Source organism: Chroicocephalus ridibundus, chromosome 17 (genome assembly GCF_963924245.1).
Source record: "Chroicocephalus ridibundus chromosome 17, bChrRid1.1, whole genome shotgun sequence".
NCBI classification, from domain to species: domain Eukaryota; kingdom Metazoa; phylum Chordata; class Aves; order Charadriiformes; family Laridae; genus Chroicocephalus; species Chroicocephalus ridibundus.
In genome coordinates, this window is record NC_086300.1 from 5,371,613 (window position 1) to 5,390,875 (window position 19,263).

The 19,263-nt window shown below is 42.0% G+C and overlaps 1 protein-coding gene across 8 annotated transcripts in view; it reads right to left on the bottom strand.

Annotated features, from left to right (window-relative positions):
* The window catches only part of TLK2 (tousled like kinase 2), a 45,115-nt gene that overhangs the window by 20,919 nt on the left and 4,933 nt on the right, over positions 1 to 19,263 (bottom strand). For 6 of the 8 annotated variants that reach the window (XM_063354311.1, XM_063354309.1, XM_063354313.1 and 3 more), the window contains 7 exons: positions 12,675 to 12,746; positions 10,134 to 10,203; positions 9,045 to 9,088; positions 7,856 to 7,951; positions 4,931 to 5,098; positions 4,252 to 4,347; positions 1,031 to 1,123 (listed from right to left, as the gene is read on the bottom strand). In XM_063354311.1, coding sequence (XP_063210381.1) covers positions 1,031 to 1,123; positions 4,252 to 4,347; positions 4,931 to 5,098; positions 7,856 to 7,951; positions 9,045 to 9,088; positions 10,134 to 10,203; positions 12,675 to 12,746 — 639 coding nt within the window. The remainder of the gene's footprint in view (positions 1 to 1,030; positions 1,124 to 4,251; positions 4,348 to 4,930; positions 5,099 to 7,855; positions 7,952 to 9,044; positions 9,089 to 10,133; positions 10,204 to 12,674; positions 12,747 to 19,263) is intronic. The other 2 variants (XM_063354315.1, XM_063354316.1) reach the window with 2 other exon arrangements.

Sequence of the window (19,263 nt, forward strand, 5' to 3'; positions counted from 1 at the left end):
TATCCTCCCTCTTCAGCCACAATACTGGCAGAGGAAAAGGATGGGGTAACTCCCTTTGCACTTCCAATTAAATTCTTGTTCAAGTTGCTATCCATTAGCCCTGCTATATAGACTGCTCCCAGTAACAGATGCTGTTTTTAACACCACCAGTGTATAGCGGGATTTTATGCGCTGCATTTTTGTTGATAAAAAGTTACATTTAACCATCCCCCTTCCAAACAAAAGTCTGACTTCTGATTAAACAGCGGATGGTAACAATAAATAAATTTCCTGCTTCACGGATTGTTTTCCACAAACCCACGTGTGTGTCTCTATGAGCTTGCCTTAGCTTTTAGGTGCCGAGAGCAGACACACAGAGAGCCTCCCCTCTTCTCCCTTTAATGTGTTTTCTAATCCTTTTCAACACTTCACAAGAGATGCCTCTCCAGCTGATGAAAGCCAAATCAATGAGAACTCCTCCATTAAGACAAGATCCTTGATTTAAAGGTATTTATCTTTTACTGAAGAATACTAATGGGTTAAGAGAAGCTTTACTCTTTTGGTTTCACCAAAAGATGCTCTCCTCATTTCTGTACATGTCACTGACTCTCATGAACGAGCACTTCAGAATACAACTTCCCAGTCGACCGAGAGGCTACTGAACATGCTGCTAAACAAAAAGCGGAGTCAGCTCCTCAGAACTTAGGAGAGAGGAATAATTCTGCAAACATGTTCGGTTAGCTAGCAAAATATCAAACTGTGCAACAGATCAAAGAAAGGCCAACGACACTGCTGAGGACACAAACACCTGAGCTACACCTGGCACCACAGTCGCTGCTGCACCGCTTGTGGATTCAAGCGGGCCCAAACAGAGTATCTACAAGGCAGGCAGTTATCTTGCAAGTAAGGGACGACCGGATTTGTTTTACCTTGCGAGTCTTGGTTCTACAAACGGTATACAAAATCCTGCTCTGCAGCCTGGCTGGCACATGCATTCTAGGTATCTTTAAATAGCAGCTTTTAAAAGAGTTGTCCCACTTTAAATACTTACTCTTAATAAGTCATCTATCCTCCCCTCCTTCTTCTCCAAGTCAGAGTTTTTACTGTTTTCTAGTGCAGATATTTTTTCCATTGTGAGGTCAGACTGTAGGGAAAAATGACCATAAACCACATTTAAGAAAAAGAGCTGATATTTCAGATAGTCAGCACGTAACATCACAGTGTAACCCTCTCTGATCTGAACAGTTAGGTCTAAGAAGAAGGAGCCGATGCCTTGCATCAGGGGAAGAACTTTCTCCATTCTTCATTTTCTTATTGCACGGTGGGCTCCTCCAGCACAGGAGGTTCAGTCATAGAATCACAGGGTTGGCAGGGCCCTCTGGAGATCATCCCCTCCAACCCCCGGCCAGAGCAGGGTCACCCAGAGCAGGTGGCACAGGAACGCGGCCAGGCAGGTTTTGAATGTCTCCAGAGTTGGAGACCCCCCCACCTCTCTGGGCAGCCTGTTCCAGGGCTCTGCCACCCTCAACCCTAGCAGTCAGCTAGCACAAAGCTGCTCTGGAGAACGCAAACTGGTAATAAAGGGCTACAAGATCCTCTGCATCCTGCAAATTTTGGTTTCATAGTTGAGTTCTGCCCACTCCTTGGTGGTCTCTGACATTCACTGTCCTTTCCTGCAGCGCAACGTACCTCATACAGCAAAAAGGCTTAAGAAAAACCCCACCAAATCCCAACTCTCAGCTGGAATATCAAATTTATGAGATCTTTCACAGGCACGGACAACTACCTGCCAGACAAAAGCCAATACTTGTGGGTTCTACAGTGGTCTTGACAGAAAACACAGGTCTTCATTTTAAAGTATTACAACAGATTGAGAACAGGAATATTAGGCACAAGCCTTTGTTTCTGACAAACTGACGTATTAGTGCCCACTATGGACAGACGCTTTATAGTTCTTGAGTTAAACCTATTTGGAAAGTTTTATGGGGTGCAGCACATCTCAAATACCTTCACCAACGAAGTGAGAGTTATACCCAGGAACAGAAGACAAAAAGACATACCCTATATTCCCTAGCAGTAGAAATATTTCAAACTCAGCACTCTCATTAATGGGTGCGGAAGAAAAGGTGAAAGAAATCAGCACGTACATGAACACCGCATCTAAAATACCCAAATCGACACAAGGAAGCCTCGCTCCATGACTGCGTACACGGATTTCACTTTTACGGCTAGCAAGCAGCTATCTTGGTTCTGAGAAGAGTTAGCAGAGACTTACCTGCGGAGTTGTCATATAACTGTTCTCCAAATTTCAGGCTTGCCTGGAAGCTAACACCATGAAGTAAGAGACAAACTTGGCGGGCTGTTGCTGCTCTACATATGCCCAGTTCGGGAAAGATCAAAAAGAACACGTGCCAGCATTGCACATCAAGCGAGATGATCCTAAATCCCAAGATACAAAGGGGAGGCCTGGGCAGGTCACCTCACTTCTGCCTTAGCTTGGTTTATGCTTCCTGACAACGTGCAACAAAAGCTTTTGTCACTGAAGGCAACGAGAAGGCTGTCTGCTGGAAACCTAGGCTGCAGAAAGTTTCTTTAGTAAGTGAGTGTTATTATGCCATTTTGCCAAATGCACAGCCATGCTTGCACCGTGTCAGATGAAGTCATGTTTCAGGCTGCATGCTCTTACACGTGACTTCATCCCAACTCACCTTGCCTCAGAGCGCTCGGAGGGCCCTGGCACTGACTGAAAACGCTAAGAAAATCATGCTCACGCTGACTTGCTTTTGGCATTGCCAGAAGTGATCCAGACTGGAAATTGCTGAACTCTTTTTTTTTTTTTTTTTTTTAAAAACCTATCAACTCCATACAGGTTTGGAAGGGAAAACCAAGAATATATAAATGTCCTCATCGCACAAGTCAAGCATCTTCGTGGATTCTTTGCCTTAAGCGTATGCTACGTCTAGACCCCTGGAGAATACCATGAAGCTGAGCACTAGCAGAAGGCAGCCTCAGATAACATGTCACTCTTTTCAAGGAAGATGGACCCTGTGGGCATGCTAAGCACAGGAGAGAATAAAAACCTCTTGCTCGCTCCAGGAGGGACCACTCTTTTAAGCACTGGTGTTGGGACAGCAAAGATTGAAATTTGAAAGTTCTCTCTGGCAGGTTCTCGAGTTACGGCATCGTTCTCGCACAAGAACTCTCCATGCACTAGCAAGAAAGTGGGATCGTCAGAGACCAGCATTTTAACAGGACAGACAACAGATCTGACCCCAGTGACACAACAGAGCTCAGAGATTTAAGCTAATCAGTACCCCAGAGGTAGAACTGCTGTTCTTCATGCACAAAGAACTTGGACCACTCTGGTGGGGAAAAGGAGAATGAACTTCCCCCATCAATAAAATCATCTCTGACACAGACTGATGTGAGAAAATGATTGACACAAAACTCATTGTTTAAATATCACTCAAGGGAAGGGTCAGTCACAGAGAAATCAGAGATGGAAATCAAAAGAAGATTAAAAGCAGGCTTGGAGAAGAAATAAGCAAAGTGCATTGCAGATAAAGCTGAACATCCTTCTAAGCAACAGAAGAAGATGACACAGCTAAAAAGTAAATCTTGCCATAAAGCCACAAGAAGAACCTTAACAATTTAAAAGGCACCAAAAAGGCATCAGCACAGTCAAAGGAGCTACTCCTCTTCTTGACTCCATGTCAGTGGAGTTGCTGAGAAGCACTGTCAGGAGCACATCATGTTCCACCTTGACAGGACAAACTATGCCATGGGTGTACTCTGCAGAACCCAAAGAACTTCCAGCTAAACCACGGATATTTGTGCTGTAAGTAGTGCAGAGGCACCCATGACCAGCGCTTGAATAGAGGCATTCACAGCTATCACTTGGGTTTCCTTCACATCTTCACTTACAAAGAGAGGAAGAACATTCAGGATACAGCAGAACTGAAACAGAGCTAAAGCGTTCCTCTCCTGAGCACGTTCGCACACAGCTGGAGAACTACCCACAGTACTGGCACAGAAAAGCCTCACTAACAGATTGGGGAAACTTCAGTAGCAGCAACTGGAAGCATCCCTTACAGGATAAGAAACAAAGTTCAGCGATTCACTTCAATCAGTAGTTACAGACCGACTTGGGACTGCTGACTCCTTTCACTGGAAACATTATGTCTACTACAGGTGGCATCCTCTGCTGTGGGAGACAAGCTGCATCAAGCTGCAATCTCATATCCAAGAGATGTATCATCTAGTGAGCTATACCTGTGACTGTTTGTGCTGGATGGAAATCTGTTTTTGGGAAGTGCAGGAATGCTCAGTGTTCCCTGATCCGGTAGAAGATGGGCTGCCTTGCTGGGCCTGCAAAAGAAAGTCAGCGTATTGTTATATGCTCCTCAGCGTGATCACTAGTGCCCATGCAGATACACTTATCTTTACATGGGAGGTGCAGCCTGGCCTGGGTACCATGCTTTCATGTTAAGGTTTAAGAATGCTGTAGAGATTTAGTTCGTTAAAACAAGAAGAGTCAGTTTCTTTCAAGAAGTCTGGCCCAACCTGCTAAAAGACAAAGCTTTTAAAAGCCTAATATAATTAATGTCAGCTGAGATTAAGCGAGGCCAAAACAAACACTTCTCACAGCAAGGCTATACCTCATTCTTTTGCTTTTGAATCTATCAGATTTAGCCTCTCAGATGCTATTATTGTGATCTATGTAAGATTTTGAGTCGTTAACTTAAAACTCACATCATTTTATTAAACAAGCAAAGCCTGGGACCTAGAACTCTTCACAAGGAAGATGAACTTACCAGAAGATGGTAGACTTGGTCATCAATAAACCAGGCTGCACTTGAACCACTGTTTTTGAGCAGAAAAGCTTCAAATTCCCCATGCCTTAACTAGAAACATCCTCCCTTGGGATTCAAATCTTTTCAGAGCTGCTCACCGAGACAAAAGTAAAACAGAGGCCACCTCCCCTCTGTGCCAGCTGCTCATTCTCTAGCCGCTGCTTCGCCAGCATCACCGACATCAGCGTTGGCAGAGCAGAGTGTTCCTCCTGCGGTTCCTTTGCTGTGCTGCCGTCTACCCCATACAGCGGCTGCTCCACTCGCCGCTGTAACACAGTCAAAAACAATACAATGAACTTTTTTTTTTTTTTTAAAAAAAAAAAAAAAAAAAAGGCAATTCTCTGACTCTGCCAAAACTGTTGTCAGCGAAGCAGCAGCTCAGGAATGGGCAGGCAGCATGGTGAGGATCTGATAACTCAAACAGGACTCCTGGAGTGATTGTTCCAATGGCAGACATCAAAAAGTACATGAAGTTTACAATTAAAAAAGTCACAAATGAACACACAGGACATAATTCCTTGTCAGTTAACACACCCCCTTCCTTTGTATATATATGTGTTTCAGAGCCAGTGGGGCAAACCTGGTTGTAGATCCAGAAATCTTAGTGCATTGCAATTTTGGTCAATGCGTTCACAATTATACTACTTGACGGTTTTTAAGGACTCATTTTAAAACAGCCAATGTCACGATACATTCATTATTCTGGTGAAGTAAACTGAGTCAGAACTGCTAAATGCCAGCAACCTAACCATGTCTAGGACCCAGACGTCACGGTAAGCTCATTTCTGTCATTATAGCTGGGACCAATTTCCTGCAAGACAAGTAAAGTACTAATGTGTTTTCAAAATCTTTTAAAGATGCATCGCATCTCTTAAAGGCCAGCTCCATTCTCCTGCAGTAGGCTAATTTTGCAACTGTGATACAGGAACTGGGTTCAATAAGAACAAGAATCATCTGAGCTACATTGATTACAGCACTCAGAATCTCATTGCCCTCACTTTAAAAGCCAGGCCATCACTGATAAAAATTGGCAGTCTAGATAATAATCATCTAAGTCCTTCCAAGTCGTAACTCTCGGCCAGGCATACGCCACATAGAAAGTAAACAGTCAGGTCAGGCTTCAGTTTTTCTTAAAAACCTAAATTGCAACCTGAAGCATATTTCGTGGCTAACGTTCCGAATGTCAAGAGCGTGCTTTCTTCCCCAAAAGAATGCTTGTATATGAGAGTAACCACAGAAGAGTCTGAAGACCTGCAGATCATTCTTCTGATCAAAGGAGAAGCAAGGCAATTCAAAGCAGTCAAGAGATTCGAAGACAAGAAGTAACATCCTGAAGTCATTACCATTCCTCCGCAAGTTCTGATTGCAGAAGATTTCCAGTACAATACAGATTAACTCACAGGTTTGGAGGAGGTTTGTCTCATCGTGAAAGACATTTTAACACTGCTCTCTTCCTAGACCATACCGACATCTGTAACGGGTAAGATACTCAACCTTCTCCAGTTTTCACTCATCCCCCTGTTTTTTGGGGCTTAGTTCAAACCACTGATATTCAGTTTGTAAGAAGAGGACAGATCTTACAAATGCACGTAATAATTTGTTATGAATAAGCAAACATTGTAGGTCTAGCTGCAAGAGTAAAGAACAGAAGATAAGAAACACAAAGAGCACCTGCGTAAGGAGAGACACAACCTGGCCTAGCTGAAACGAGCGGAACATTGGTCTTCCCCTCATGAGAAATACTCTGTTCAAACTTTTACCTACTCAATACATACAAGTAGAGAAGAAAACCACAGGAAGAATCAACTTGTCCCATTATAAACACCTGCAGGGCATCGCATCCACTGGAATAAAGAACTGTCCTTAATACCTCATGCATCTGCAACATTCAGAGATGGCATTGCTTTCATTAACTTCTCTTTAAAGAGGTGTATTAGTGAATTAATAGGACAGGAGAAAGGGCTGTTCAATTAACCAATATATTATAATTTTTGTAAACATCAAATATATCTAGAAGCATATCTGATGTCCCTTAAAGCAGCGTTAAAAGCTTCCAAAATCTAGCAACATATATTGAATTCTGAGCAGAGCATTCAGTGTTGGGATTTAGTTCAGTACACATTTGTGAACTGTGCAAAGGTCTCTGCAGAATAATGTAATCAGGGAAGACTTTGCATTTGGTTTTCGGAATACGAACCTTTCCCATAATGCTCCATACCTTTGTGACACTCAACAAATGCCAAAAATTTTTTAAAGAGGGACCCAGGCAACATTCAAAACTAGAGATCAGACACCACAGCCTCTGAATATTGCTTTGCTAGCTGAAAGAAATGTCTTTAGCTGCTCTGTGCTAAAATGGCTTAAAAATACCGGTTATTTCTTCACATTCAGATCTTGTAGAAATGCCGAGACAGCAAAATGGAATTACATAACAAAACAAAATAGCAACAGATGTGCATGTATACGCATTTCTTTGCAAGCTTTTGCTAATGCTCCTTACAAGGCACACATACGTAAACAGAAGTAAAAGACCTTCCCAATATAGTTAAAATATGTACGTTTTTCAGTACACCCAAAGGGTCCAATCAAGATCAGAATATCATTGTACGGGTGGTACACAACATACGACATACTCCCAGCTCCATGGAGAAGTTCGTGAGCTACAACAGAATACAAGATAACTAATATGTCAGTTCCACCTTTTATTAAGGACAGCGATCTATCTGTAACCACACAACATGCTAAAAACATTCCTCTTGCATGCCTGAAGATCAGATGTTCGCAGCAGTTGCAACTGGACTAGCCACTGCTACAGGGTCCTGGACATCTGGCTTTGCTGCTAGAACCCAGTTTCAGATTACAAAAAAAAAAAAGAAAAAAGAAGAACTGAATACAGAATAAGCCACATCACTCACCAAGACACCCTTCTTTCCTGTTCAGAACCTTTTATTACCTGTCTGAAGCATGGCCACCAGCCTAATCAATGCCATACCACCAGCTCCGTCCCCGGGGAGAACACTTACCGGCAAGGGGTTGGATAAGGAATGCTGCGGTGACGATCTGGCGACAGGCGGCACACTTCTACCGGGACTGGTTCCTGGGCCACTTCCCCCAGCAAACTGGCCAAAGGAACAATTTGATTATCAGTAATTCCACAGAGATATTATATTTAAGCAAATTTAACAGACACAGAAGAAATGCATTAATCTTAAAAATGAAGCCTTATAGGCTCAAGGGACTCATTTAAACAAACTGAATATAAGTTAAGAGGAAAACCTTAAAATTGCATGTACTCTTTTCAAAAATAACAGCAGAAATACTTCAGACAAACATTCATATTTGCACGGAGTACATTTTTCTTTTTAACACAAAAAGATATAAAGCCGCACACTTGGCTATAGATCTGTTATTTACTGTATAGAATTAGAAAGCCCACTCCCAGTGAGGAGACGTGTCTAACTGTGCACCACAGGGGCGGTTAAGAAACGAACACCTCCACCGAAGCACCTGCGCCAGTCACTGCTGAAGACGGGATACGTAAGCAGCTGGGTAACTGGTCTAGTTGGTGCAGAAATTCATATGGTCCTGCACCTAAAAACCTTTGGCCAGGAAAGAAGTAAGCGCTAACAAGCACTTAATTTCTGACTCCAAGCTACTCAGCAAAATAAAGAACAAACATAAAAGCTAGAGCTCTGAATGGTGCAGACCTAGAAAAATGCAATTAAAAGAACGTTGATTTTTAGAATGTCCATCGTTATTTTGGGGAGGGGTCTCTGTCTCCTGTGTGGTGCCAGCTTCCCACGGTAAGCTTTTCTAAAGGGGCAACCCCCAAAACAACCTCCTGCTGAAATCAGCGTGACTTTGCAGGTAGGTTCTTTTGCAGCACTGGACCCTTATCGAAACAGGTTTGTGCACTCGGATAGCCTCACCCGAGATCCAAGCTCCAATGGAAGTCAACCTCAAACCTATACTTATGTGGCTGTTCTTTTAAAAAATTGCTTTATCAATTGTTCAAAGAAACGTGAATTTAAAAATCAACTTCCAAAAATCTCATATCCTCTACCTAAACAGATCCGAGCATATCAGGTTAACATCGTCAATCAATGACTCCAGTGCTGGATCAGTAACAGAAATCACATTACAGACTTCCATCTACAGATTTTACATAATGGGAATTCAAGCAGACTTCTCAGACAATGCAAAGATGCTTACCTCAAAATAATCACTAATTTTATGTCCTCTAGGAGTGCCTTTTCCTAAAAAGCAAAACAAAGGATGAAAATAAGAGTTCATATTTTTAAGAACAGAAGCTATGATGCCATTCTAAAAAAACTATTCCTCTATTTTGACACTCCTTTCACTGTAGAGAGGTGCAACACCTATCACAACAAAAGCTTCTGCACAACAAAAGACTGCCCCAGGGTTACAGCTCTTGTGCTGTTGTTGGGAGGGTTTACAGTTGACAATTCAATTAACTCTCAATTCCAAACATGTCAAATCCAATCAAACAGCATTTGCACTTGCTAAAGTACTTAGAAAACACTAAACATCACTGAATGTTGCATGGGTTCCGCAGAATTTCCTTCAAGATAAGGACAGAGAAAAGGGTACTTTTAGTCCTCCACCTTCAGATAAATTACTGCATATTAGATCTCTCACTAACATTACCGTAAGAGTTAGAGAGATAATTAGTGGTGGCTTAATACCAGCTCATTAAAACTTAGCCCTTTTCTCTTATTTTAATATATTATCAAAGCGGTTCTGTCAACACAATCCCTCGATGAAGAACAAAGGAAACAGAAATCTGCCCCTATGCCCATTTGCGAGAAAATCTCCACTTGGACACGTTTTTTCTTTCGTACTGCGAGACAGCACTGCCTGCTTCATACTTGAGCACAGTTTGTTCTCTATTTGTTATGGTGAGAACTTACTCTAACGAGGCACGCGTACGTCTCAAAAAGCAAGGAAGAGAGTACAGTCTGTATTTTGAAGCCTGGCTGCTGTATACGTAGCGTCGCGGGACCGAAACAACACTCCAGAGAAGCCATGTTAAGCCTTTGGGCAGTCTGTCCCATAAAAATGCAATAGTTTGTGCGAATAAGCTGTGGACGAGTATTTTCCTGCCAATGAGGATAACAAGGCTCCCAGAAGAGAACTACACCATCATGGAGTAGTTTATAACAAGCAGCCTGACACACCCTTGAGAAGAGCCATTAGTTTCCTAGGACACTGACTGTGCAAAACGTGCACAAATTACCAACCGTTCAGAAATCCTGCAGCAGGGTCAGGAGAACGAATTACCTTGACTGGTCTCATACGCTTCTGCTTTCCTTTTTCTGTTCCGCTGGTCATTCTGTTTTTTCTCAGGAGTCTGTTAAACAATACTTCAAAATTAACATTTCTGCAGTTATTCCAAGATTTAAAGAAAATACCAAAAACACAATAATCTGCTCCATATCCCCAGTGGCCATTTCGCTTCTCTGGTGCATTTGTTTCTACTGCTGGTACTTAAAGAAACAACTGCTCTCAAACAGCTACTACCTTCTGATATCTGCGCTGCAGAAGGGAGAGAACACGGTTAGGAATGAGGTTAATTTTTTTTTCCTATTTCAGCTGCAGCAAGCCAGCCTCTACTGCCTAGTTACCTCACATGGTTAGCAGAACTAGTTCAAACACTTATAAAAACCCGTATAAATCATTTCACAATGATCACAGTGCGGGTACAAGAGGAGTAATGACAAGAGGTTTGAGTACAGACATCTAAATTTGCGGTCCAGTGGCTACTCGCCATCTACCAGGACAATTCATCTTGTCTCCACCTAATGTTTCTTCCCAAAGCTCTTTGCAGATGGCTACAAGAACTGTCCTGTCTACTGGTGCACAACTTCAACCTTACACAAAACAAGGCAGAGCTCCCCAAGATGGCGGCCAGGAGGAAGCTGCCACAGATGCAGCAATTCATCTGGACTTCTCTCTCATTCAAGTCAAGGGTTGGTAACACCTGCCATTTCCTCCAGCAACCAGAGACCCCGAGGGGCAGTTTATCTGTGGACAGTGATATATTTAAGCACAGGCACAATACAGAGCACAGGTGGGAGGCCTGAAGGCTACAAAAGCGTCACGTCTGCACAAGGCTAGCAAGCCCAGACACGTGAGAGTGGAGGAGACCCTGGCATGAGACCCTGGCGTGGTGCTTTCCCCGTCACCAGAGCCACTCGTGTGGCCAGACCTGCTGAAAACGTTAGGAAACACTGGGCTAGAAGCAGCTTACTGAGGTTGCTGGAAAGAAAGATAGCTTGTCATTTCCATCACCAACGTCATTTTAAAAACATCTCTTATCCCAAAGGGTCCCAAATAATTTCTGAGCTATATGCTTTACAATCACTGCAGCCACCACTAAACTATAGCCTGGGGGCAGGAAGAAAACCACAGTGTGCAAAACACAGCTCTGGGACAGGGAAAGCCATGGCCAGAAAGTTTGTGGTAAACCTAAGTTTCATGCTCTTTGGAAACCAAAGTCCAAAGTACCCCGTTTAAAGATCTCTGCCAAAAGACTTGCACACAGTAAGCACAGAAATCAATCTACCTCCTTTAATAGGATAACAAGGATAAAGCTGACACAGCCAGAATCTAAACCTGGCTGCGTCCCCAGGGGATGCTGGACATCTACAGGCCCAAGTTACCAGCTGGACAGTCACCGACATGTTATTGTTCTGGTACGAGGATGGAGGGGATGTTAAGACAAAGGTCGCTATTGTGTCTGCAAAGACACTTTTTAGAATGGGAGGACTGAAAACTCCATAATTATCTAGAGACTTGCTGTACCAGCTCCTGTATCTGTAAAATTCAGTGACATAACCTCCTCACTGCGTAGTGAAGAGCAACTCATGAACAGCGTTGGCGTGACTATAACACCACAGGCTCCATTACAGCCTCCATGGAACTGTAAGCATATTAATGACATTCAGTTTAAGTTGTTTTTCCATTCAAGTACTTACATAACAAAAATTACACACAACTTTATCTGTTACAAACTGAAAAAGCAAGGAATGGTAGATTGGATTATGTCAGCTTGGTCAATTTAAATCCCTCCACAGAAGTCCATTAAAGAAACCAAGTAAAATTAGAACGAATACTCGGTTTTCCACTATTAACTATACTTACTTGTATGGAGTTTAAGATACTGCGTTCTCGAAAGACTTAGCTTCACCAGACACCTCATATCAGTACTGCCATATAATAGAGGGAAATATGATCCAAAACTTACCTGATAACCGTGTGGGAAGTTCTTTAAATGCATAAGAAAATGCATTTAAATTTGAGATTTTGCTTTAATTTTAAAGTAAAAATGTAACCCTACAGTTCATTTTGCTGCTTTAGCAAGTGTTTTGAAATAGTTAATCCTAAAGCAGTGAGATTAAACAGGGACACAGCATCAATTTTCACCTCCCCACACTTCCACAGAGCAATTCATAAAAATGCTCCGGTTTGTACAGACTTCTGCAAATTCACATATTTGATAGGTAAGGCAAACTTTTCCATTAATGCTCTCTGGCTTTTTATTTGGCCAACACTGTATCCAAACCCAGGAAACAAATCACAATGCAGCTGAAAATAATTTCATAAGATGAGCTTTAGGAATGCTGTTCTTTCGGGTTTGGGCAAAATCTGCCTGCTACAGTGGGAAGCTTCACAGCATGGTCCAAAGACTGTAAAGATCCAGACTAAATACTTTCACTAGTCCCTTTTGCGCCCGCTCACTCACACACAATTTCTTCTATGTTTTGAGTTCAATCATGTCCACCTTAAGCCCGATGACCACGAGGATTTGTGCCTGCTTACCTCCAATTCTTTATCACTCAGAGAACCCACGCTGCACAAGCTCTGGTTGGAAGACTCACTATTTAATGGACCCTAGTGAAAAATAAGCAAAGACTGTTAGAGAAACAACTTCCACACAAGGCAGATACGTCCTATCAAACATTGCATCTCTGGGCTAACTACGCTGCTCTTAAGTCACGTGGATACAGCAGCAACACAGGTCAAACACCCAGGCACATGATGGGGCACTAAAAAACTTCAGAAGTGGCTTGGAGCAAGACGGAAGTTGGACTGCCCGTTGGACGGTCTTTTCTCAGTATACTGATCCAGCCTCTGCAATTTCTATCTCAATTTATACCCTAACTGCTCAATTTAACCACATCCACAAAAGAGCCAAGGCAGTATTCATAAGAGTCTAAGACAACCGGTTTGAGAAACAAAACTTCTGATTTGTTGAGTAGCAGTAGTTCCAAGCTCGGCTCTTCAGGCAAGCATCTGCTTGACCCTGGGCTAAGAATTGAGAAGCATCTTCCATCTGGCAAGGCAGCTATTACCGTTATCAGATGCTGGCAGTACTGCTGATTTTTCTTTAAATGCGAAATTTTAATGCTTTTTTTAACACTAAGAAAATGAACAAGTGAAAGTTGTGTTAACAGCAGTACAACTGGTACCCATAAGATGATCTTTCCCACTATTTTATGGACTCGTGGCTGACCTGCCAACAGAACAGTTGCTCCTACCAGGCTAAAACACAAATTCAAGAGGCTGGAACAGATTAACCGAAATAGTATCCAGGTACCTACGAGCGTCTGCCTGCATCTTTGCAGGCTCCACTGGATACACATCTGCATTTTTACGTATCCAAGCAGTTTTGGGAATTATTTTTTAAAATCTCTATCAAAACTGGTTTTTAAAAGGAAAGAAAAGTGAATCATGCAAAGTCACTGTGTTTTATCCTAGTGCTCTGACATAAAAGTATCCTCCTACAGATCTAACTTAAGAAATCTAGACAAATTTGACAAAGATATAAAAACAAGATTCACATTTACTGATGGAATGTATTAACAGGAAGAATGACATGATAAAGCCACCTCTCCATTAATAACTTGTGAGCATCTTTTCCTAAAGATTCATTCTATTTTAGCGTTCTTATTTTTGCAGTAACCACTTCCCACCAATCAGTCTTTCCTCAAAGCAAAGCCACTTCTCATTATATACTTGAGCAGAAGACTAATGGGAGGAGTGGGGGAGAAGCCTTAACACCACAGAGAAATCATTATTTTTGAGGGTAGCAGTTCTCCCTTCCCCATTTATAAGACCAACACCACCATCAAATTAAACTTGTGACACAACCTAGCTGTTACTAACCCCAATTTCCAAGCAGGCATCCGCAGAAAGTAAAAATTCCGTTTACCTTCTGTATTACACTGTGAATGTTAACTACCAGATGTGTTTCTCCTAAAAGGACACGCTTAGTTGCTTCAATAAAAAAACAACAACAACTTGAACAGCTCAAGAAGCTACACATTTAGGATTTCCTTTTAAAAGCAAATTAGTTTAAGAAAAATTGCAGATGATATTATTTAAGCCATACCGTTACCCCTTCAACTCATCACGCAAATAGCTCAAGACCAGAAAGATGTTTTACCTCATCTCTTCAGCAATACAAAAGCTTAAAATTTAGTTGCTTTTTAAACAAAGCAGCAAGCTTCCCCACCACCCAATGCGATGGCTCACAAATCTTATAGGTACAACTCTTGGTTATGCGAGGGATTTATTCCTTGGCTGACAGGACTTAACAGAAGTGCCAACACTACCCTTGCCCACATCCACATGAAGGCCTCATTGATTAAAAAAAGTTAATATCTTATGGCAAGTGGCAGCAGAAAGTTAATCTTTTCACCCATGTAAAAAGCTTGTTTATAAGCTGCACAAATGCTGTCCTCTAAAATCTTTCACTTCCTCTCACGAACTCAAACCCCAACAGCACACGCAAGACATCCACCTTCTGTGCAAGCGTGAAAAGCTTTATCAGGTGCAGGAGCATCTCAACAAATGAGCGTTTGCGGGTCTCAGATGGACAGGCTGGGGTTCTGACATGATGAAGATGAAAGTGAAAGTTGTTTCCATTTTTGCTTAAATTTCGCTGCCTCCGTTTTGCACATGGATAGCAAATGACAGGAACAGCTGCTCCCAAAATGCCATGTTTGAGCTTTTCAGGAACACTGTGGTTGAAAGGGTAAGTCAGTGGCTTACGAAGGGCCAACGTTTCAGCCACGACCCTAGGTACTCCAGGCTAACCTGGAGAAAGAAACTGGTGAGGCTGCCTACAGTTAGAAACGATCCTCAGATTTTTTCAGAGATACGAGCTTACCCTCTCCAGTACAAACAATCCACTCAGACGCATCTGAATGTAAAGTTCTGGAATGCAAGCAGCTGGAAATATGCCTAATACAAAATCCACAACATTTTTCTTACTTCCAGTACTACAACTACCTGTACCGACTATTCCGCATGGGAGATTTACAGCTCTAGCAGTTGGAATCAAACCCGTTTTTTGCATCAACAAAAGAGCAGTTCAGTTCTGATCACGGATACTTGAAGAGCAAAACACTTATTTTTCCTTTATTTTAAAACTTCCTCGAGAAAGCACACTGACAAAATTGTAAAATTGAACTCAGCCCAGTAGTAGAAAGGGTGAAAAGGAACTAACTACGTAGTTATGGAATCAGAGAAGAACAGCTTGTCAGATGTCTATAAGTATCCAGCCAGTTCATTGTCATGTGTATTGATATTGTGAAAAAACGCAGAATTAAGTTTTTGTGGGCAAGTTTTGACCCACAAAAATTGCACGAGCTTTCCTCTCCCTTGAGGATCTTCTAGAGGACCTTCCACTGACACTTCTCTTAATGTAAAGGATTAGGCCTATCTTACAGACAAGCAGCTGAAGCATCTTGTTCACGTCAAAGTTGGCAAAAAAATTCCTCTTGTTTTGAGGAATTCCGGCTATGGAAACACAAATTGTTCATTCCAACGTGCTATACTCGAAGCAATAAAGATGCAATACCTAGGAGGTTTAAGGAACATGGCCTAGTCCTCAGCTGCACCTCTTCTCACCTAGTTATGCAAAGAAAGGAAAAGCAAGTTTTCCTGATCGTCCAGCTAGATATCTAGTTCCACACATAACCTCACGTTATCAGCTGCTTATAGCAACAGGTTTAGACAATGGATATGAGAAACCATACATCTGAGCACCTCCCCCTCAACTAACAGTCAGTGAGTGTGTGTATAAAAAAACCCAAACCCTTCAAATTTATGTTTTATCATTCCTAACTGTTTATATTTAACTCAGCAACTGACATTGGATAAATGTTCAGTACTTAATTTAGCATACCATTACAAGTGGTCATGACACAAAAGGAATTAAAGGAACAAACCTGAGTTTTGGAAAAAATCAAGTAAGCGATGGCAAGAAATACTAACATCAGAATATTGCTGGGGAAGTAGCAGTAGGGGATAATAAACATGTAATAGTTTACACAGGAAGGGCTTATAAATTTTGTTCCTGAAGAAGTCATCTGCACTGGCATCTGGCTTTTCTAGCATAGACTACTTTGGGATAATACCGCACTTCTCTGGTCTCACTTACAGCCCACTCATCCGCTGTACCCTGTCAAGAGAACCGGTGATGGGGCTCAGCAAAAATTCAAAATACGTGGGTCATCTGAAATAAGCTAATAGTTTCTATAGTGTTTACCCAAATGACAAGCACAAGAACAGCACACACTTCCTCCTCCGCAAGGAATTTCTGTCTGAGATAAGCTGGCATGCTCTTTTCCCTTGTGATTCACCTATCAACTGCTGCTTCTAAGTCCGTGACCTACCTATGCACAACAAAACCTCCATGTTGAGAAGTGGATGCAGCAGTAGCAAGCGCTTTCAAGACTCCTACTCAAAGGCAAGAAATTAAAATCTGTCCACTCACGCGAGTTGGTTAGTCATTTCTCCCTTTGCAAGACTCCTGGAAAGGCCACAAATGAGGCACAATGGCTGAAGTTTCAATAAAAACTGCTTCGCCTGATAATAGCTCCCATCGGGTCTTCCATAACAAAGCTAGCCTGACTCAGGCTGCCCCTACCTATCTCCTCTTCAAGCCTATCTACCGCCTTGCTTGACTTGTGCATTTCCTCAGCCTTGCCAAGCTCCCAAAAGTGATCCCTCAGGCCAGTCCATAATTCTTACATCGGTTGGTCTCCATTTTGTGCTCTCCAACTCCTCGTATTGAAAGAGAGCCCTAGAATTCCAAGCTGCCTAGCCAGAGTCTCCAAAGCGGACTTACAGCGACACACACATTGCAAAATTTTTTTGCTCAATGACGGAGACACGCTTCATTACCTCGAGCCAAGGTAGCCCAAGTTCTTCTAAATTCTGCAGCAAATCAAGAGATTTCAAAAGGAAAAAGTCAATCCTCAATTCCACTAAAAGTTAGTGCTGACTCCACACAGGCTTACACCAAAGTGAAACGGCTGAATGGTTTTCCAGTTACTCTGGTCCAGTGCTACTGTATAAATCAGGTTTAATTAACATATTCTTATCTTTTTTCAAGCATCACATAAGTATGAGAATTACAGCCTGCTTCTTAATTGGGCTTTTGGAAAAGCTCAGTATTACAGCCAATAACGAAACCCCCAAATCACCTGGGTCTTTTTGCCACAAGAAGTTAATCTACTATCAGAAGTTCACAGGTAACCTCCCCTGTATCAGATGGGTAAGCAGGTTTGCAACAGGATTTGCTTGGCTTCCATTATGCCCCAAGAGTTCTCTCAGGTTGAAAAAACCGTATTTGTGTTTTACTGATGGCAAACTGGACAGAAGGGTCACGCAATTCCCCCTAAGCCTCAGTTCAGGGGCAGAAAGAAAACTGAGACCCGACAACTATTTCTGGGCTCTAGTAGCCAGACAACACATTTGAAATAAGTAAAGTTGCACACGGAAGCATCCAAACAATTTTCAAGTATCTGGCATAAAGTCCTGGCACCTCTGTGGTAGCTGATAAATTCAATGCTAAGTTTCAAATCTCTTATTAACTAGTTCTTCTGGTGGCACGTGACACCTGTTAAGGACCTTTACTGTGCAACCACTTCCCTCCAAGGAAGACATGATTATTGTCAAACACAAATTCTCAACTCCATAACTTCGCTGCTAAAAACTTTGCTAAGTAGACCACACAACTGGTACTTACTTAACTGACCAAGACTGCTAGAGTGACAAAGGAAGGGTAAAAACCAAAATAAAACCAGTAAATTCTGTTCCTTCTTAAGAGCAATTCTCTTTTTGCAGGCAGATGTTCTGCAGCATAAGTGACACTCTTCAGGTTATTTTCATTTCCGTCTTTACGATACCTCAAAGAGGGAGGAAAGGGAGCACTAGCTACCACCAAGACCAATACTTCTTCAATTCTAGCAGAGTCATCTGGATCTAAAAGGTTCCTACAGCACGACAGAGAAGGTTACTCTCTCTAGAAATACTTCAGCCTTTTTAATTTAGCTATAATGAAGGGATGCACACAACTTCATTTGAAGATCTTTTAAAGACCAAGCTTGTAGAAGATATGCACGCTGCTGTGATGATCCACCCTGGATAAGCCTCAGACAAGCCATGTGCAAATACAGAGTCACCCATCACAACTACCTATTCCAATTCTTATCCAGGAAAAGTCTGTGGAAATAACACAAATCCTTTGGAGTTAACCCACCTGATATCTTAAAGGCAGCACCCAAAGAGGGGCAATGGAGGCAGAAGATGAGAACAGACAAAATTAAAACAATGTTATCTACAGAAACAAACTACATTTTGTCTCCTGTACCTACTGACCCAAGGAAGATGTCTGAGATGATTAGTCAGAAAAACGCTTCAAGTGAATGTGCTTAGACTTTCCCCAGTAAGTAAACATAAACAGGAGCTAAATAAGCAGGAATACTGGTAGGTGTCAGATAGTCATGCGTTAATTCAAGGAGCTGCTCTGCAAATTTGGGGAAGAAGGCACTTTACCATATGGCAAGAATAGACATCTAAAGCATCACTGGCTTTTTGAAGCTATCTAGTGACCTGGATGAACCACATGAGTATAACAGTTGCCTAGAAACATTCCTTGCTCATAAATTTGTTTCCACGTATTAACTCCAAGCTTCTAGAGAAATATATTCTCCAACTACTAAGTAAGATAATTCATCACAGACTTGCAACAGAATTTTGAAGCATTTGGGACTGCAAACGACCTCAGTCATTGGGGTTGTGCCTTCAGCTACCACAGGAGGTGACAGCACACAGCTGTTTCCAAAACAGTTTAGGATTTCTGACCTCTACTACTGTTACTGGAAAGCTCTTCCAGAATCCCATGACTCTGATGGCTAGAAGCTTTTTTTCTACTTTGCAGCCTAAAAATTTATTCTAGATCAGCTTAGTCTCATTCATTTCTCGGAAACACATATAGTTGCTCTTTACTTGCAAACACGGAGGGAAAGTGAGCTTTAAAGTGGCAGCTGTATTAAGGACGTAAACTAGCGCATTAGTTTTATGCAGGTCCAAAATGTACCCTGTATTTTTAAAC